Source organism: Oncorhynchus masou, chromosome 27, assembly GCF_036934945.1.
Source record: "Oncorhynchus masou masou isolate Uvic2021 chromosome 27, UVic_Omas_1.1, whole genome shotgun sequence".
Classification (NCBI taxonomy): Eukaryota; Metazoa; Chordata; class Actinopteri; order Salmoniformes; family Salmonidae; genus Oncorhynchus; species Oncorhynchus masou.
The window spans coordinates 13,429,717-13,451,941 of NC_088238.1; the positions used below are offsets into that span (position 1 = coordinate 13,429,717).

At 47.5% G+C, this 22,225-nt stretch overlaps 1 protein-coding gene across 1 annotated transcript in view; it reads left to right on the plus strand.

Moving 5' to 3' along the window:
• Positions 1 to 2,615: 2,615 nt before the first annotated feature.
• The window catches only part of LOC135515626 (plexin-A4-like), a 448,288-nt gene continuing 428,678 nt past the window's right edge, over positions 2,616 to 22,225 (plus strand). Inside the window, 2 exon segments of the mRNA XM_064939255.1 lie at positions 2,616 to 3,659; positions 3,662 to 3,960. Coding sequence (XP_064795327.1) covers positions 2,708 to 3,659; positions 3,662 to 3,960 — 1,251 coding nt within the window. The 5' untranslated portion in view covers positions 2,616 to 2,707.

Consider the following 22,225-nt stretch of genomic DNA (forward strand, 5'->3'; position numbering starts at 1 on the left):
TCTTTCTCGTTCCCTCACTGTCTCGCTTCATGTCTTCTGTCTCTCTCTGAAAGGTTCAGATGGGTTTTGACTTGATAATGTAAAGTTGAAGTCAGACGTATACATACACTTAGGTTGGAGTCATTAAAACTCATTTTTCAACCACTCCAAAAAATTATTGTTAACAAACTATAGTTTTGGCAAGTCAGTTAGGACATCTACTTTGTGCATGACACAAGAAATGTTCCCAACAATTGTATAATTCACTGTATCACAATTCCAGTGGGTCAGAAGTTTACATACACTAAGTTGACTGTGCTTTAAACAGCTTGGATTCCATAAAATGATGTCATGGCTTAAAGAAGCTTCTGATAGGCTAATTGACATAATTTGAGTCAATTGGAGGTGTACCTGTGGATGTATTTCAAGGTCTACCTTCAAACTCAGTGCCTCTTCTTGACATCATGGGAAAATTAAAAGAAATCAGCAAAGACCTCAGGAAAAAATTGTAGACCTCCCAAGTCTGGTTCATCCTTGGAGGCAATTTCCAAACACCTGAAGGTACCACGTTCATCTGTACAAACAATAGTACGCAAGTATAAACACCATGGGACATGCAGCCATCATACCCCTCAGGAAGGAGATGCGTTCTGTCTCCTAGAGATGAACGTACTTTGGTGCGAAAAGTGCAAATCAATCCCAGAACAACAGCAAATGACCTTGTGAAGATGCTGGAGGAAACACGTAAAAGTATCTATATCCACAGTAAAACGAGTCCTATATCGACATAACCTGAAAGGCCGCTCAGCAAGGAAGAAGCCACTGCTCCAAAACCTCCATAAAAAAGCCAGACTACGGTTTGCAACTGCACATGGGGACAAAGATCATACTTTTTGGAGAAATGTCCTCTGGTCTGATGAAACAAAAATATAACTATTTGGCCATAATGACCATCATTATATTTGGAGGAAAAAGGGGGAGGCTTGCAAGCCGAAGAACACCATCCCAACTGTGAAGCACGGGGGTGGTAGCATCATGTTGTAGGGGTGCTTTGCTGCAGGAGGGACTGGTGCACTTCACAAAATAGATGGTATCATGAGGATGGAAAAAGATGTGGATATATTGAAGCAACATCTCAAGACATAAGTCAGGAAGTTAAAGCTTGGTCGCAAATGGGTCTTCCAAATTGACAATGACCCCAAGCATACTTCCAAAGTTGTGGCAAAATGGCTTAAGGACAACAAAGTCAAGGTATTGGAGTGGCCATCACAAAGCCCTGACTTCAATCCTATAGAAAATTTGTGGGCAGAACTGAAAAAGCGTGTGTGAGCAAGGATGCCTACACACCTGACTCAGTTACACCAGCTCTGTCAGGAGGAATGGGCCAAAATTCACCCAACGTATTGTGGGAAGCTTGTGGAAGGCTACCCGAAACGTTTGACCCAAGTGAAACAATTTAAAGGCAATGCTACCAAATACATTTACATTTGACCCTCTGGGAATGTGATGAAATAAATAAATGCTGTAATAAATCATTCTCTCTACTATTATTCGGACATTTTACATTCTTAAAATAAAGAGGTGATCCTAACTGACCTACATAGGTGATTTTTACTAGGATTAAATGTCAGGAATTGTGAAAAACTGAGTTTAAATGTATTTGGCTAAGGTGTACCTGAAGGTACCACTGTCTGTCTGTACAAACAATCCTACTCATTCTTCTACTTTCCTAATTGCACCATTGGGATACTCTACTCACGTATAATAAATATATCTGATACTCAGTATAATAAATATATCTGATACTCTGTATGATAAATATATCTGATACTCTGTATAATAAATATATCTGATACTCTATGATAAATATATCTGATACTTGTATGATAAATATATCTGATACTCAGTATAATAAATATATCTGATACTCTATGTGCAAATATATCCCAGATACATGATAAATATATCTGATACTCAGTATGTAAATATATCTGATACCTCTGGGAATAAATATATCTGATACTCTATGATAAATATATCTGATACTGTAATAAATATATAAATATATCTGATACTCTCTATATTATATCTGATACTCAGTATAATAAATATATCTGACATATAAATATATCTGATACTCTATAATAAATATATCTGATACTCAGTATGATAAATAATCTGATACCTATACTCTATGGTGATTTATACTCAGTATAATAGGATTAAATATCTCTATAATTGTGAAAATATATCTGATACTTTAAAATATATTTGATACTCTGTAGGTATATATCTGATACTCAGTATACCTGATACTCAGTATAATAAATATATCTGATACTCAGTATAATAAATATATCTGATACTCATATCTAAATATATCTGATACTCTAATAAATGCCTTTAAATATATCTGCAGTAAATATATCTCTGTATAATAAATATATCTGATACTCTATGATAAATATATCTGATACTCTGTATGATAAATATATTTGATTCTCTGTATGATAAATATATCTGATACTCTGTATGATAAATATGTGATAAATGTGTATGGAGATTCTTTATGTCGATGCAGGAATGTTTTTTTTGTTGTGTTTCCCACCTCATATTTCTCTTCTCTTCTCCAGGTATAGAATGACCTCAATCCCAAGAGAGGCCTGATCACGGATTGGCTGAGAGTACTGGACCGAGCCCCTTCTAGCCCTCCCTGACACCGCGGACCATGGAGTCCCACCACACCAGGACATGGACTTCCTGTCTTACCCTATGCTGCTTCCTGTTTGCCCTGGCCATCCCTCTCTTGTTGGCATCCAGGCCCCTCCCCCATTCCCCCGACGGCATCACTATCATCACTGCCTCCATCGAAGCAGCTGAGGAGGAGGACTATAGCACGTTCAGCACCGAGAACCCTGAGTGGAAGTTCAACCACGTGGCCGTGGACGAACGCAACGGCAACGTGTACCTGGGAGCGGTCAACCGCATCTACAAACTGTCCCCCGACCTAAACGTGCAGGTGTATCACGAGACTGGCCCCGACGAGGACAACCGCAAGTGCTACCCGCCACGCATTGTGCAGCCCTGCAGCGAGCCGCTGTCCCTCACCAACAATGTCAACAAGATGCTGCTGATGGACTACCGGGAGAACCGGCTATTAGCCTGTGGTAGTCTCTATCAGGGCATCTGTAAACTCCTCCGTCTGGACGACCTGTTCAAGCTGGGAGAGCCCTTCCACAAGAAGGAGCACTACCTGTCCGGTGTCAACGAGAGCGGTTCGGTGTTCGGCGTCATCGTGTCATACGGGGACTCATCGCCCGACAAGCTGTTTGTGGCCACGGCAGTGGACGGCAAACCCGAGTATTTCCCCACCATCTCCAGCCGCAAGCTGGCGCGCAACTCGGAGGAGGACGGCATGTTCGCCTACGTCTTCCACGACGAGTTCGTGGCGTCCATGATCAAGATCCCGTCAGACACGTTCACCATTGTGCCTGACTTCGACATCTACTACGTCTACGGATTTGGCTCGGGTAACTTCGTCTACTTCCTCACGCTGCAGCCGGAGATGGGGAACGGGCCGGCCACCGGCTCCTCCTCCACGGGGCGAGAACAGGTGTACACTTCTAAAATAGTCCGTCTGTGTAAAGACGACACAGCCTTTAACTCGTATGTGGAGGTACCCTGGGCTGTGTGAAGGGCGGCGTGGAGTACCGGCTCCTACAGGCGGCCTACCTCTCCAAGGCGGGTGCCATATTGGGGCGCTCGCTAGGTGTGGGGCCCGACGATGACGTCCTATTCACCATCTTCTCCAAGGGCCAGAAGCGGCGGCCACGCGAGGCTTCGCAGGAGTCAGCGCTGTGCGTGTTCGCCCTGCGCGAGATCAACGAGCGCATCAAGGAACGACTGCAGTCGTGCTACAAGGGCGAGGGCACCCTGGACCTGGCCTGGCTCAAGGTCAAGGACATACGCTGCAGCAGCGCTGTGAGTACCAAACACACACACACACACACACACACACACACACACACACACACACACACACACACACACACACACACACACACACACACACACACACACACACACACACACACACACACACACACACAGCAGTACTAACCAACTATTTTCACACCTGATCCATCGAATCAAGGTCTTGATGATTGGTCTTGTCATTCAACATCAATTTTGTTCACCACAAGCCAGTGTGGATAGTATGTTGAAAACAGTCTGATTTTCCTTGCATTACCAATGCTGGAATACAAGAGTAGAGATTCATAAGTGAGCTGTATTCAACTAGAACACTGTGTTAAATCCGTTCTACATTCTGACAATGAAACACGTAGTAACAAGAGGTGCATATTTCCCGAGTATTTCTTTAGTTCTACTAAATGAAAGGCGAAGGCTCATCACCCCACACTACACAACAGAACCATAATGAGAGTTTTGTCTCTCTAAAGGTGTATTAGAGGCTCCATGTTTCTGGGTGGGCTGCTGCACCATTGGATTCATTTGAAGTGTTAACCAGCTTCGGGATCTGTTTCTCTATCCGTCTTAGAGGGTTGGGCAATTCACACTCACAAGTAATGAACATAATTTACCTCACTCCGTTGCAGCTTTCGCAGTTCAGTAACACATTTCATTTAATCTCTTCAGGTTAAAACTTACATCAGCGGTGTCTCTCAAAGCAGAGCTTCGATGTGACGCAACAGTATTTTGTTTATACTACCGCTCCTCCTCAGATGAAATGCAGACAAGCTGAAGAAACGAGAAATTTCCATTTCCCTGAATAGCAGTAACAGCCACATGAATAGCAGTCAGGCAGGTTTCTCCACAGCTGCTGTGCTGAACATTAGCTAGTAAACAAACCCATCAGTGGGTCTTAATGCAGGTGAGCTGGCCTCTGAGTCTAAAGAGCTTCCCTGCCATCTCTACTGTTCTCTATAGTTTCCTGCAGTTACACTATAGGATTGACGAAGGCGTTGCGTAAAGTCACACTATCTGCAGTTACATTGTGATTAAAACCTCTTGATACTCCCCATCCCGGATCCGGGATCGTGAATAAAGCCTCAGGCTCATTAGCATAACGCAACGTTAACGATTTCTGAAAATCGCAAATAAAATGAAAATAATGCGCCTGCTCTCAAGCTTAGCCTTTTCTTAACAACACTGTCATCTCAAATTTTCAAAATATGCTTTTGAACCATAGCAAATCAATCATTTGTGTAAGAGTATTGCAAGCTAGCTTAGCATTTTGCGTAGCATTTAGCACGCAACATTTTCACAAAAACCAGATAACCAAATAAATAAAATCATTTACCTTTGAAGAGCTTCGGATGTTTTCAATGAGGAGACTCTCAGTTACATAGCAAATGTTCGGTTTTTCCTGAAAGAATCTTTGTGTGGGAGAAATCGCTCCGTTTTGTACATCACATTTGGCTACCGAAACGAACCGAAAATTCAGTCACCAAAACGTCAAACTTTTTCCGAATTAACTCCATAATATCGACCGAAACATGGCAAATGTTGTTTAGAATCAATCCTCAAGGTGTTTTTTCACATATCTCTTCATTGATATGCAGTTCGTGGAAGCCTGCTTTCCCCTCAGAATCGCATGGAAAAATACCAGCAGCTGAAAATGACGCATCAATTTCGACGGAGGACACCGGGCGGACACCTGGAAAATGTAGTCTCTTATGGTCAATCTTCCAATGATATGCCTACAAATACGTCACAATGCTGCAGACACCTTGGGGAAACGACAGAAAGGGCAGGCTCATTCCTCTCGCATTCACAGCCATATAAGGAGACAATGGAAAACGGAGCCTCAAAAATCCTGCTGATTTGCCGTTTCATCTTGGTTTTGCCTGTAGCTCCCGTTCTAGGGCACCCACAGACAATATCTTTGCAGTTCTGGAAAATTCAGAGTGTTTTCTTTCCAAAGCTATCAATTATATGCATAGTCGAGCATCTTTTTGTGACAAAATATCTTGTTTAAAATGGGAACGTTTTTCATCCAAAAATGAAATTGCGCCCCCAGAGTTTCAAGAGGTTAATGCACTGCATGGATGTTTCTGGAAACTGTATAAAGTGATGGATGGCGTTGCGTTGAGGTCTCTTCAAATTCCTCAGACTTTTCTGAGCTTGATAGTGCTTGTGAGCCTCTCTTGTTAGTGCTTGTGAGCCTCTCTTGTTAGTGCTTGTGAGCCTCTCTTGTTAGTGCTTGTTAGCCTCTCTTGTTAGTGCTTGTGAGCCTCTCTTGTTAGTGCTTGTGAGCCTCTCTTGTTAGTGCTTGTGAGCCTCTCTTGTTAGTGCTTGTGAACCTCTCTTGTTAGTGCCTCTCTTGTTAGTGCTTGTTAGCCTCTCTTGTTAGTGCTTGTTAGCCTCTCTTGTTAGTGCTTGTGAGCCTCTCTTGTTAGTGCTTGTTAGTGCTTGTTAGCTCTCTTGTTAGTGCTTGTGAGCCTCTCTTGTTAGTGCTTGTTCTCTTGTTAGTGCTTGTGAGCCTCTCTTGTTAGTGCTTGTTAGCCTCTCTTGTTAGTGCCTCTCTTGTTAGTGCTTGTTTGTTAGTGCTTGTGAGCCTCTCTTGTTAGCTTGTGAGCCTTGTTAGTGCTTGTTAGCCTCTCTTGTTAGTGCTTGTGAACCTCTCTTGTTAGTGCTTGTGAGCCTCTCTTGTTAGTGCTTGTGAGCCTCTCTTGTTAGTGTACTGTGTTAGCCTCTCTTGTTAGTGCTTGTTAGCCTCTCTTGTTAGTTTGTTAGTGCCGTGATTGTGAGCCTCAACTTTGTTAGTGCTTGTTCTGCCTGTTGAGTAGCCTCTCTTGTTAGTGCTTGTTAGCCTCTGTTAGTGCTTGTGAGCCTGTTAGTGCTTGTTAGCCTCTCTTGTTAGTGCTTGTGAGCCTCTCTTGTTAGTGCTTGTTAGCCTCTCTTGTTAGTGCTTGTTAGCCTCTCTTGTTAGTGCTTGTTAGCCTCTCTTGTTAGTGCTTGTGAGCCTCTCTTGTTAGTGCTTGTTAGCCTCTCTTGTTAGTGCACACAAACTCACTTGTAAGTGATTAGAGGTAAATGGTGCTTGTGGCTTGTTAGTGCTTGTTAGCCTCTCTTGTTAGTGCTTGTGAGCCTCTCTTTCCGTTCATTTGAGGAGTGTCAAAAGTTGTACGGTCACTTCATTCATTCATTGATCTGTGCTAGTGTATACAAGTCTGTACTGGTCTGACTGTACTGTGATTAAATACATGAAGTTGTCCCTAACGGTGCAACGACATGACTAATCTTAGTCTCGAGGAAGGGCGTGATTCTCCGATTCCCAAATTCAACCCCTCTCTTCCTTTTTACAGTATGATTCAGAGAGACTATCTCAACTGAAAAACAGAGACCTGTATCAGAGGCATGCTGTGTTCTGCTGCTGGTGTTTCCGGTGAGGGATAAATCATTGGCCATCGTTGGGGGGGGGGGGGGGGGGGGACATGGGTTAGCGGTGAGGAATGGTGCCATTTCAGCACGCGCCACAGTTTGGCGGTTGCGGTATAAATTAGAGGAATTCGCCGTCACAAAGCCCCAGCCTGGAGATGGATGGTCCTTACTCTCCCCTGGCCGCTCCGTCACTATGGATACTAGGCCCTTTTCCATTAAAGGCAGGGAGAAGCACTTTGATGATACGGCAAACAAAAACATCCCTAAACACATGATCTCTGAAGGTTTTGAAATTATTGATATTCAAGGAGGGGGGTTGCATAAATGAGTGCCTGGATTTACAGGGATATGACTTCAAACACATGTTCATATATAGAGGCAGGCCCACGCACGCACACACACACACACACACACACACACACACACACACACACACACACACACACACACACACACACACACACACACACACACACACACACACACACACACACACACACACACACCCACACCCCCCACACACACACACACACGTGCGCACGCACGCACGCACTCCCACACAAACACACACATACATACACAAACACACACACGCACGCATGCACTCACACACACACACACACAAACCCACACACACACGCATGCATGCACTCACAAACACACACACACACACACACACACACACACACACACACACAAACACACACACACACACACACACACACACACACACACACACACACACACACACACACACACACAAACACACAAACACACACATACATGCACAACACACACACACACACACACACACACACACACACACACACAGATTTACTGTCAGGGCCCAGGTCTGACAGAATCTGTGCATAAGATCTAGGTGCTGCTGTAGGCCCTCCTTGGTTGGTGACAGAAGCACCAGATCATCAGCAAACAGCAGACATATATATATATATATATATATATATATATATATATATATATATATATATATATATCCCTATACACACACACACACGCGCACACTCACGTACACACAAACACACACAAATTAGTAAGTGATTAGAGGTAAATGGCGGGGCGTCTGTGTTGTTCTTGGATCTTTGCACAATGGGAACATGTTGTATGACAAGACACAGAGATGGGGGATGACACAAGACAGAGAGAGACAGAGAGAGAGATAACCTGCTACAGTAGCTGTGTATGTGTGGGGGAGATGTCTCCCTAGTATCACACTGATAATTTTACACAAATCCTGGTTGTTAGTCTCCAATTAATTCCTCGCTCTCTTTTCAATAATGCATGAAGGGGAATGTCCCCCCCCCCAGCACGCCACATCTTGAATGTTGCCAGAAATGTAGTTCAAGTCATCATTCGCTCTCTTCCCTCCAAATGCAGCAGCCAAGATAGTCACAGGCTCCAAACACAGGGCTTTAGAGCAGAGAGGAGAGAGACTGCATGGCAGAGAAGCAACAGCAGCTAATAACAGCTAGTAGCTTTGGGTTTGTGCTCATATAAAAGTCTAATGAGGAACCATAGAACCACAGAGAGAGTTAAAGAGAAGGCCCCTTCTCTCTCTCTCTCTCTCTCTCTCTCTCTCTCTCTCTCTCTCTCTTGTCTCTCTCTCGCTCTGTCTCTCTCTCTGTCTCTCTCTCTCTCTCTCTCTCTGTTACTCTCTCTCTTTGATGCTCTCTCTCGCTCTGTCTCTCTCTCTCTCTCTCTCTCTCTCGCCCTCTCTCTCTCGCTCTCGCTCTCTCTCTCTCTCCTCCCCTCTCTCTCTCTCTCTCTCTCTCTCTCTCGCTCTGTCTCTCTCTCTCTCTCCTGCTCTCTCTTAGTCTCCCCATCTCTTTCTTTCTCTCTCTCTCTGTTTCTCTCTTGCTCACTCTCTCTCTTTCTCTCTCTCCCCCTCTCTATCTCCCCTTCTCTCTCTCTCTCTCTCTCTCTCTTACTCTCTCTCTTTATTTCTCTCCCCTCTCTCTCCCCCTCTCGTTCTTTCTATCTTACTCTCTCTCTCTTTCCCTCTCTCTCTCTCTGGTTCTGGTTCTCTCTTCTTTTCAATCTCTCTTGTCATGTTTTTCACATCATATGTTTCCCCCAATTATAGAATGGATGAACTGCCCCTAGGCTCATTAGAGTAGCTTGGCTGCACAGAGGAGTAGACGATATATGCATGCACTCACAGACACACACACACACACACACACACACACACACACACACACACACACACACACACACACACACACACACACACACACACACACACACACACACACACACACACACACACACACACACACACACACACACACACACACACACACACACACACAAAAAGACAATGGTCATTCACCTCAACTCATTAGATGGCCTCTGTCTTTGTAAGGAGTACCAATTTGTGTGATTGCCACTTTGCGTTAGGGCCACTCTAGAGTGCAGAGAATGCTCTTGTCTCTAACATCTCTGTTGTAGCAGTTTGTTTTTCAGACAATAATAATAGCTGGCTTGTGAGAGCTTCATTGACAGAAGTGAATTAAGCAATTTATCATGAAAAAACAAAACAATTTAGTAAGTTAAGTTATATATATCTGAAAAAGCATTCTGTAACATCAGAAGGTATCCCAGATACATGTGGGCTGTTAAATCTGCCGGTGGACTTAATGTTGGATAAGTCAAAGAATAGTCCCTGTGGGTTTGAACTTGGCAGCATGCAGCTATTTGAAGAGCAGAGAAATGGAAGGAAAAGGGGGTACGATACAGATATGGAATTACAGAAAAGCTCAGAGGTAGAGGTGAACCACGTTGAACGCTCTGATGTGATTGGATGTCAGATTACAGGGAGCTACAGTCGATTGGTTGAAGCAGGCGGTAGTTTACTCTCAGTGATGGGATTGGTTTTCCTAGATGGTGTTGCTTGGATTTGGCGCCTTTTGATCAGAACGTATGAATGGAGATGTGAATGTATGCAGAGTTCTTACTCCATCCCTGTGCCAGCAGTAGGTGGTGCAATCAATACGATTTGTGCAAATCTCCCGTTGACTTCAACGCTGATTTCCCCAACCCAGAAGTGCGTAACTCAAGTTAGGATTTGTCCATAACAGCGTGCTACCACATCAATGTCACAGCGACAGCCATGTTAGGCTTTAGGACATTTAAAAAGGTCACTATGGCACAGCTTTATTCTCCCCTCGTGAGTCAACAGTGGGCCTATGGCTGTCCAGCCCAGCCGTGACAATACCTATTAAAGGCTGTTTTGCGAGGTCAGGCCTTTGTTGGTTTCCAGCGGGAACTACTGTACCTCTTGTCGGTAAAGGAGCTGCATCAGGACAGGGACAGAGGAGGAGGATGTGTTTCCCCAAACCGCCACGCTCGACTGAACCACATAATGCATGCTCAACAGTATCAGTGTGGGCCGGGTCCATAGATCATTGTGAAATGGCATGTGACCTGTACAAAGAAACGCTCCTTCATGGACCCGTTCACCATGTCAGCAGGAATCAGAGAGAAACAACAAGACGCAGGAAAGTCTCTCCTTTCTCTTCTCTCCCTCTTTCTCTCTCGCCTGTTCTGCTCTAAACATGGCTAGTTGAGTGGTTTTCTCACCACTCTATGCTGCTCACAAAGAGGAGAGGCAAGTTCACCCCTGTCACATGGCTGCGGTCCTCCTCGCCCTCACTCCCCACTTCCTAATGATCATAAATGACATGTCGTTAAGTAGCATGCTATCGGCTATTCTTCTACATTTGTCATCCACGTTGACATCACATTCTGAATTATTTCCAATGAATTAGATTATTCTGCTCCGTTGCCAGTCCCTCCATCTCCCCCCACTTGAAAGCAGCTCGGAAGGCAACACTCATCTGGACTAAGTTCATGTTTGATGTTCTTCTTTTTGATAATAGCTCTTCTTCCTTCCGTCTCTTAATTGGATCAACCTTTGTATATTGTGTCCTGTTCCGGGCTGCCTTCTTTATGAGCTGAGTGGTGATTGGAGTTTAATCAGCGTCGTCTGGTGATTCAGTCCCCTCCACATCCTCCGGATCTGGCTTCATTAAAACACAGTCGTGTTCCAAATGGCACCTTAATCCCTATGTAGTGCACTACTTTTGACCAGGGCCCCATAGTGCACTATGTAGGGAAATGGGGTGCCATTCAAGGTGCAGCCGCAGTGGTCTCCGCCTGACACACACTAATTAAATCTCCATACATGATACTAACCCACAAAAGGTCAGAATCCATCACAACACATTATTCTTGGATTAACCCAGTGCCTCTTCAACCAGCCGATGCCCCACTCCTTTTCTCGCTGTCTTCCGGCTCGTTTCTGGATGTCTCAATTTACACCCGGTTTCCCCTGAAATCAGCGAGTGTCATTTAGTTTAATTTGATTGTGTTCTCTACCCCACACAGATCTGTTGTTCCCCCATTGATTCTGACAGATGGGATCATACATAAACATGAATTATGGAGAACAGCACAATATCAAAACTGCCTCTCCTGTCTGTGAGGCAGAAAAGCCAACACAACACAGCCAGGTAGAGACTGCCTCTCCTGTCTGTGAGGCAGACAAGCCAACACAACACAACCAGGTAGAGACTGCCTCTCCTGTCTGTGAGGCAGACAAGCCAACACAACACAGCCAGGTAGAGACTGCCTCTCCTGTCTGTGAGGCAGACAAGCCAACACAACACAGCCAGGTAGAGACTGCCTCTCCTGTCTGTGAGGCAGACAAGCCAACACAACACAGCCAGGTAGAGACTGCCTCTCCTGTCTGTGAGGCAGACAAGCCAACACAACACAGCCAGGTAGAGACTGCCTCTCCTGTCTGTGAGGCAGACAAGCCAACACAACACAGCCAGGTGGAGACTGCCTCTCCTGTCTGTGAGGCAGACAAGCCAACACAACACAGCCAGGTAGAGACTGCCTCCCTGTCTGTGAGGCAGACAAGCCAACACAACACAGCCAGGTAGAGACTGCCTCTCCTGTCTGTGAGGCAGACAAGCCAACACAACACAGCCAGGTAGAGACTGCCTCTCCTGTCTGTGAGGCAGACAAGCCAACACAACACAGCCAGGTGGAGACTGCCTCCTGTCTGTGAGGCAGACAAGCCAACACAACACAGCCAGGTAGAGACTGCCTCTCCTGTCTCAGTAAGCCCACAACACAGCCAGGTAGAGACCTGAACCTCCCTATCTGTGAGGCAGACAAGCCAACACAACACAGCCAGGTAGAGACTGCCTCTCCTGTCTGTGAGGCAGACAAGCCAACACAACACAGCCAGGTAGAGATGCCTCTCCTGTCTGTGAGGCAGACAAGCCAACACAACACAGCCAGGTGGAGACTGCCTCTCCTGTCTGTGAGGCAGACAAGCCAACACAACACAGCCAGGTAGAGACTGCCTCTCCTGTCTGTGAGGCAGACAAGCCAACACAACACAGCCAGGTAGAGATGCCTCTCCTGTCTGTGAGGCAGACAAGCCATGATACAACACATGAGGTAGAGACTGGAGGGTCCTGTCTGGATGGTGACATACACAACACAGCCAGGTAGAGATGCCTCTCCTGTCTGTGAGGCAGACAATGCCAACACAACACAGCCAGGTAGAGACTGCCTCTCCGGTCTGTGAGGCAGACCCAACACAACACAGTCAGGTAAAACACAAAGACAAATATTTAATCTCTCCTCAGATCTGTGAGGACAGACAGGTAACACATACACAGCACAGGTAGAGGATGCACACAATGTCTGTGAGGCAGACAATGCCAACACATGACACAGCCCAGGTCTCAGAGACTGCCTCCCATAAACCAGGGATGATCTGCTGAGAGACATGACAAGCAACACATCACTGTCAGCCAGGTGATGAGATGATCCTGGAGAGGGACAAGCCAATGCAATCACAGTCTGTTTTAGATGACTGAACAGGGGAGGTAAATCTAGTGAGGTGACATATTCCAACACATGACACATTCTCTCTCACACACACACAGGAGAGGATGATGAATGTGCATCCAAACTGCAGATGATAAACCTCTTCAGGACCCCTGTTTTCAACACCCAAGCACACGCTAGGAGAGGATGATGAACAGGATGACACTCCTTTAGGTCCCCAGGGAGACTGAATGAATGGTGGATGATACACAGGGAGAGGACACTCCAAAAGTCTGACTATTTTGCCTCCATAGGAATGAACAGGGATGATACTGAGTGGAGAGGATGATGAACAGGGATGTCTGGAGAGATGAGGATGATGAACAGGGATGATACTGGAGTGTGAGCTCTGATGAACAGGGATGATACTGTGAGGGAGGAGAGGATGATGAATAGCTAATCATACTGGAGGGAGTCCATGATGAACAGGGATGATATGGTTTCAGGGCTCTATAGATGATGGGGAGGTAAATCTGGAGTAGGATGATGAACAGGGATGATTCTGGAGGGTACATGACCTATTGATCTGGACACAGGACTCTGAGAAAATGATGAATAGGGATGAAACATGGAGGGATAATGATGAACATCATGGAACTGAACAGATGATAATGGAGGAGAGGATGATGAACCCCTGGATGATGAACTGATAATGGAGGGAGAGGATGATGAACAGGATGATACTGGAGGAGAGGATGATGAACAGGGATGATACTGGAGGGTGTGGGGAGATATGAGAATAGGGATGATACTGGAGGAGAGGATCCCCAGGGAGATACTGGAGGGAGAGGATGATGAACAGGGATGATACTGAACAGGGATGATACTGAGGGTGAGGATGATGAACCTGATAGGGATGATAAGCCCCTGGAGGGTGAGGATGATAGATGGTGAATGAGGGATGATACTGGAGGGAGAGGGAGGACAGGCTGATACAGGGATGATGAATAGGGATGATACTGGAGGGAGAGGATGATGACATGATACAGGGTGATGATACTGGAGGGTGAGGATGATGAACAGGATGACTGGAGGGAGAGTGATGAACAGGGATGATACTGGAGGGTGGGGGGAGGAGATGGTGAATAGGGATGATACTGGAGGGAGAGGATGATGAACAGGGATGATACTGGAGGGAGAGGATGATGAACAGGGATGATACTGGAGGGAGGAGGATGATGAACAGGGATGATACTGGAGGGTGAGGATGATGACAGGGATGATACTGGACCATGAGGGAGGAGAGGATGGTGAATAGGGATGATAATGGAGGGAGAGGGAGGAGAGGATGATGAATAGGGATGATACTGGAGGAGAGGATGATGAACATTGATACTGGAGGGAGAGGATGATGAACAGGGATGATACTGGAGGGAGAGGATGATGAACAGGGATGATACTGGAGTCAGGAGAGTGATGGTGAACAGGGATGAAACTGGAGGGAGAGCAGGGATGATACAGGGACCTGAACTGATGAAGGACCCTGGATGGATACTTCCAAGGGAGAGGATGATGAACAGGGATGATACTGGAGGGAGAGGATGATGAACATGGATGATACTGGAGGGTGAGGATGATGAACAGGGATGATACTGGAGGGAGAGGATGATGAACAGGGATGATACTGAGGGAGAGGATGGGAGGGAGAGGATGATGAACAGGGATGATACTGGAGGGATGATGAACAGGATGATAGAGGGTGATGAAGGATGGTGAACAGGGATGATACTGGAGGGAGAGGATGATGAACAGGGATGATACTGGAGGGAGAGGATGATGAACAGGGATGATACTGGAGGGAGAGGATGATGAACAGGGAGATACTGAGGGATGGTGAATAGGGATGATAATGGAGGGAGAGGATGATGAACAGGGATGATACTGGAGGGAGAGGATGATGAACAGGGATGATACTGGAGGAGAGGATGATGAACAGGGATGATACTGGAGGGTGAGAAGGGAGGGATGATGAATAGGATGATAATGGAGGGAGAGGATGATGAACAGGGATGATACTGGAGTGAGAGGATGATGAACAGGGATGATACTGGAGGGAGAGGATGATGAACAGGGATGATACTGGAGGGAGAGGATGATGAACAGGGATGATACTGGAGGGAGAGAGGAGAGGATGATGAACAGGGATGATACTGGAGGGATGATGATAATGGAGGGAGAGATGATGAACAGGGATGATACTGGAGGGAGAGGATGATGAACAGGGATGATACTGGAGGGAGAGGATGATGGTGAACAGGGATGATACTGGAGGGAGAGGGAGGAGAGGATGAATAGGGATGATAATGGAGGGAGAGGATGATGAACAGGGATGATAGGGTGAGGGAGGAGAGGATGGTGAATAGGGATGATAATGGAGGGTGGGGAGGAGAGGATGATGAATAGGGATGATGGAGGGTGAGGAGGAGAGGATGATGAACAGGGATGATACTGGAGGGAGGAGATGGAGGAGATACTGAACAGGGATGATGCTGGAGGGAGAGGATGGTGATACTAGAGGGAGATGGAGGAGAGGAGGAGAGGGATGATGGAGGGAGATGATACTGGAGGGAGAGGGAGGAGAGGATGAACAGGGATGATACTGGAGGGAGATGGAGGATATGGAGGAGAGGGAGGAGAGGATAATGAGGGAGAGGGATGATGCTGGAGGGAGAGGGGTGATACTGGGAGGGAGAGGGAGGAGAGGATAATGAACAGGGATGATACTGGAGGGAGAGGGGTGATACTAGAGGGAGAGTGCGGAGAGGATAATGAACAGGGATGATACTAGAGGGAGAGGGAGGAGAGGATAATGAACAGGGATGATGCTGGAGGGAGAGGGATGATACTAGAGGGAGAAAATGAAAGATAGAGAAGCTGGCCAGTGTTTGTGGTGCTGGCCAGGGAGGGAGGGAGCGTAGAGGGAATGGCGGTGGGCGGCGTTAGCGTGCCATCCTGCGCTCTGTCATGCGCGGCGAGCGGGACGAAGGGTTGCCATGGATCAGCGCTCAGACAGACTGCACATTGCACTCCCATCACCGAGCTCTCTGCATGGGGCTGCAACTGTACAGACAACACTGTGGAGGGACATAACTGTCTCAAGTTCAAGTCAAGTCCACGTCGGCAGTCAAGTCCCTTCAATAACAGATTCCTGTCTCGATGGGACTCACTTGGCAGCCAAGTGCCTTGAAATAGAGATTCAAATCAAATCAAATGTTATTAGTCACATGCGCCGAATACAACAGGGAAATCCGTACTTACGAGCCCCTAAAAACAAAGCAATTTCCAAAAAACAGATATGAATAAGAGATAAAAAGAACAAGTAATTAAAGAGCAGCAGGGAAATAACAATTGCGAGACTATATTCAGGGGGGTACCGGTACAGAGTCAATGTGCAGGGGCACGAGTTAGTTGAGGTAGTATGTACATGTAGGTAGAGTTATTAAAGTCTCATGAGGGGGAATAGGTTTTGTCGTGCCCTCTTCACGACTGTCTTGGTGTGTTTGGACCATGTTAGTTTGTTGGTGGTGTGGACACCAAGGAACTTGAAGCTCTCAACCTGCTCCACTGCAGCCCAGTCGGTGAGAATGGGGGCGTGCTTGGTCCTCTTTTTCCTGTTGTCCACAATCATCTCCTTGCGGAGAGAGATCACGTTGCGGGAGAGGTTCTTGTCCTGGCACCACACGGCCAGGTCTCTGACCTTCTCCCTATAGGCTGTCTTGTTGTTGTCGATGATCAGGCCTACCTCTGTTGTGTCATCTGCAAATTTAATGATGGTGTTGAAGTCGTGCTTGGCCGTGCAGCCATGAGTGAACAGGGAGTACAGGAGAGGACTGAGCACTCACCCCTGAGGGGCCTCTGTGTTGAGGATCTGTGTGGCAGATGTGTTGATACCTAACCTCACCACCTGGGGGCGGCCCGTCAGGAAGTCCAGAATCCAGTTGCAGAGGGAGGTGTTTAGTCCCAGGGTCCTTAGCTTATTGATGAGCTTTGGGGGCACTATGGTGTTGAACACTGAGTTGTAGTCAATGAATAGCATTCTCACATAGGTGTTCCTGTCTCAATGGGACTCACCTAGTTAAAGGACAGATGAATACAATAGAAAACGTCCACGGTGCGATGTGTTGTGGCTGTCCCACGTTGTTATGATTGCATAATGAATGTGAATGCGTAGGCAGTTATGCAAGGTTGTTGTGCCCAGCATTCAATTTGACAGGCAAGCTATTTCACACAGTGTTAACATTGTATGTAATTATGTGTTGTGAAGTTCATGGAAATACAGGTTTGCCGGTTGCACCAATTATTAGACTACCCACCTATATTTGTTGTGTTGTTTTTATAGACATACAGAGAAGTGGAAAATAAGTGATGCTTCATGGCTCTGCTGTGGTGGAGTGGTGTTGTGGGGAAACACGTCTACCAGTATAATGTGTGTCATTAACTTCCTGAACCAGCGGACCATAGGACTCCTCTTTGTGACACTGCAGGCCCAGATTAGGCCCAACATCAGAGAGCGTTGAACAGTGGATCTCATTCAGTCCCTTTAATCGCATTGTGCCCCCTCTCTCTCTCTCTCTCTCTCTCTCTCTCTCTCTCTCTCTCTCTCTCTCTCTTTCTCTCTCTCTCTCTCTCTCTCTCTCTCTCTCTCTCTCTCTCTCTCCTCTCTCTCTCTTCTCTCTCTCTCTCTCTCTCTCTCTCTCCCTCTCTCTCTCTCTCTCTCTCTCTCTCTCACCCCCCCTCTCTCTCTCTCTCTCTCTCTTTCTCTCTCTCTCTCTCTCTCTCTCTCTCTCTCTCTCTCTCTCTCTCTCTCTTCTCTCTCTCTCTCTTTCTCTCTCTCTCTCTCTCCCTCTCTCTCACCCCCCCCTCTCTCTCTTTCTGTCTCTCTCTCTAGTCTGTGTCTACTGAGCTGTATGTCCAGTCCAGAAGAGAGCTCTCTTTGTACTGTAGCTGGCTGGCAGACAGAGAAATAGAGATAGAGGGAGAGAGAAAAGGAGGGACAGCGAGAGGTCTGAGTGACCTGATTCCGTACTCTGTTTTTTTCTCCTCCAGAGGCTTTTAGGAGGGGAGCCGGTGTCCTCCCCTGTGTCCTCACTCCACCCAGGGACCATAATGCGGAAGGAATCGTGTACCTGTAGAGGGAGGGAGCGTTGGACATGGAGTGAGAGAGGGAGGAGGCTGGGAGGAGGAGAGAGGGGACTGTAGGCAGAGAGAGAAAGAGATATGGAGGATGTGGGGAGGGGGAGTAAAGAGAGTAGGGGGAGAGAATGGGAGTAAAAATGGTTTGATACAGAAAGGAGAGAGAGAGACAGACAGACAGGCAGATGGGGGCTGTTTTGAGGACTGGATATTATTTGTGTCTGGGTGACTGAGATGGGTGTCAAATGTCATGTTTTGTGCGGGCGTAATGAAAACGTGTCTGCTTTCTGAAAGGATGACAGACAGCAAGTATATTTCATTAAATTGAGTCGCTGCTCGGTGTGATTGGCATGTTAGGACGCTTCTCCAGAAATATCACGGCAGGTGTCAATAACGGGAGACGAGAACACACGTCTTGTTCTCTGTACATGCATGAGTGTGTGTCATGCACACACACACACACTCACACCCACACACACATGCACACACACTTCTATCAAAAGTACCAAAAGTACTCTCGTTATACCCTCCGAGGAATCAATCTGAAATCGCCTGAAAATAAAAGAAATGTTTGCGCACCTCTTGTTGTTGGTCAGACGAGCCATTCCCTCTCCCTCCTCACATCTCCCTCCCTCCCTCCCGACTTTCTCATTTCTCATTTCCTCCCTCATAGGGCGGTTAACCCCTGACCTCTGGGTGATGAGGCTCCTTTGTAACCGCCTGTAACAATGATGAAAATCAAGTCAAGGGGCAGTAGCCAGCAGAAGATTTCTCTTCTTCTCATTTCTTCCTCTTTCTATCAGAGGAGTAAGCAGCAGGCGGGCTATAGATGGAGGGGTCCACCGCTCTACCAACTAAAGCTCCAGATATAAGGGTGTCTGGTGATGGTATGTTTATGCGCTCATGTGTGTGTGCCCTGAGCTATCGCTATGACGACAACGCCGGGCCAAGCTCTCTGATGATGCATGGGCCGGCGGTAGAGAGGACAGCAGACAGGCCTGCAGAAAGACTAACACCGCAGAAGGCTAGACGTGTCACATGGGATGACACTGGAGAGACGAAGCAGGTACGGGGAGTAAAACATTTAATATAGAACGGACATGGAACAAGACAGTAACAGCATCAGCAAACAGGTAACACAGACAAAACAACTATTACTGCAGCAGCGGGAACAGAGCAGACAAATATAGGGGAGGTAATAAACAGATGATGAGTCCAGGTGAGTCCAATATCGCTGATGCACGTGAAGAGGGAAGGCAGGTGTGTATAATAGATGATAGGATTGGGTGAAGCAGGGCAGACTGGTGCCCTCAAGCGCCAGAGGGGGGAAGAGTGGGAGTAGACATGACAGTACCACCCCCCCTCCCTCTAGGGGCGCCATCCGGCGTCCACCCGGGCAAGCCGGCCGAGACATGGGCCCAGGGAAAGCCGGTTGGGGCGTGGGAGCCCAACTATCTGGCAGGAGTGTGAGAACCTGGCGAGCCTCCTGAGGCATGGAAGACCGACAATCTGTCTGAGGCAAGATGCTTGTAGATCCCGCTGCAGCGAGGGAGATGTGATGCAGGGCAACCTGGTGCCCTCGAGCGCCAGGGGGGGGAAGAGTGGGAGCAGATGTGACAGAACCTCAACCCTCTTGGGGCATCACCCGGTGTCCCACTTGGGCGAACCGGCCGAGACATGGGCGCTGGGCAAGCCGGTTGGGGCGTGGAAGCCTGACGAACCGACAGGAGTGTGGGAGCCTGGCGAGCCGACTGAGGCATGGAAGCCTAACATCCGGCTGAGGCAAGACACCTGACTGACGCCTGTCGAGGCAGCCCGACTATCCAGCGGAGTGTGACGTGGGATGGAAACCTGCCGAGCCACCCGAGGCAACGAAACCTCTCGAGCCAACCAGGGTGTGGATGCCCGACCGGCTGGCTTACGCACCCCCGGGTCCATCGGCGGCGGAATCCACCCCGACGTCACCAATTTTTAAATAATAATCCTGGACCGGCTGGGCGAATAAGAACTGACGATCCGTCTGAGTCCCGACGTGGGATGTGCGCCATCCGAGCCAACCGGGACAAGGAAACTTCTTGAGCCAGCTTGGGCGTGGAAGCCCAACATGTTGGCTAGGCACCCCAGGTTCCATCGGCAGCGACCCAGAGCCGATGTCACCATACCAACCGGAATGCCAGTACTCCCCGATGCTTCGTATGATGGCTTCTGCATTCTGTCACCCATTTGCTTCTCCTATAGCAGATTATAGCAGGAAGGTCTTCGACCACCCGGTCTGTGGAAAGGATGCCGCTAAACAACTCCTGTCCCTCCGTCAAGGTGCCCAGAGTGTTGCTGAAATGGCATGTGAGTTCCGCACCCTCGCCGCAGAGCGCGGCTGGAATGAGGAGGCTCTTCAGGGAGCATTCTGGAACTCACTCACTGAGACCCTCAAGGACGAGTTGGTGTCCAGGGAGGAGCCTGATGATCTTGATGAACTCATTTCTCTCACTATCCGCATTGACAACCGTCTCTGGGAGTGTTGGAGGGAGAGGGTAGGTAGGGTTGCAAGTACCTTAACATCTGCTTCAGTACCTTGCCCTTCTCCTCAGACTGCATCCCTACCCCAGGCATGTCTAAGCCTGAACCCATGCAGCCCGGCCGGACCCATCTATCTCCAGAGGAGAGGCAGATACTAGGAGCTGTCTATACTGTGTCCAGGTTGGCCAGATGGTCTCCACTTGTTCCCTGCGTCCAGTAAGAGGAGGCTCGGCCGTTATGGGGGAAATATTGTTGAGTCAAATCGCCGGCCCATCTTCCCCCAGACCTCTGTTTGAGACCAACCTTGTGTGTATTCATCAGGAGATGATCAGTTTCCACATAATCAACAGTCCCAACCCAGCTCACTCCAACCTCAGCCTCCACATCTGGCTTCCTACAACTCATCCAAGCTTCCCTGGATCTGCACTTAATCTCTCCCTGTGTTCCAATAAATATCTTGGTTCATTCATCCCTGTTTCCTGGTCTGAGTCTGCTCTTGGGTTCCCCTGTGTTGCTCCGCTTAACTGTATGAGAAATCAAAGTGTGTTTTTTCTTTGTCAAGAAAAAAGATGGGTCATGGGTCACTTCCGTGGGTTGAATAGTATCACTGTCAGGAACACGTATCCCCTGCCACTCATCAGTTCTGCCCCCCCTCCATGGTGCCACGGTTTTTCACTAAACTCCACCCCCAGAATGCCTACCACCTTTTCCGCATCAGAGAGGGGGATGAGTGGAAAACGGCATTCAACACACCACTTGGACACTTTGAGTTTTTGTACTGTTAAGCGGAACAGCACAGGGGAACCCAAGTGCAAACTCAGACCAGGAAACAGGGATTAATGAACAAAGATATTTATTGCAACACAGGGAGAGATGAAGTGCAGACTGGCGCCCTCAAGCGCCAGAGAGGGGAAGCATGGGAGCAGATGTTTTGAGTTTTGAGTTGGCCGCTCTGTCCTGCCTCCCATATGGTACCCTATTCCCTATATAGTGCACTACTTTTGACCCCTGCTAGAGGATGGCTGGGTGCTAGCCTCAGCTACACCTCATGCTCCCCGGCCCACGGAACCAGCAATCTAAGCCAGCAGATGTTTAAAGGCCAGGTGACATTGATGGGACTGGACCCAGCTAGCACATAATGTTCTGAGAACCATGTTTCTTAGAGCTTGGTGAGAGCGTGATTGTCCTGTGGTTATTTTGCATTCAACCTTCCCACAACTTTCTAGGAATGGTGCAGGAAAGTTACTTGGCTTTGGGACAT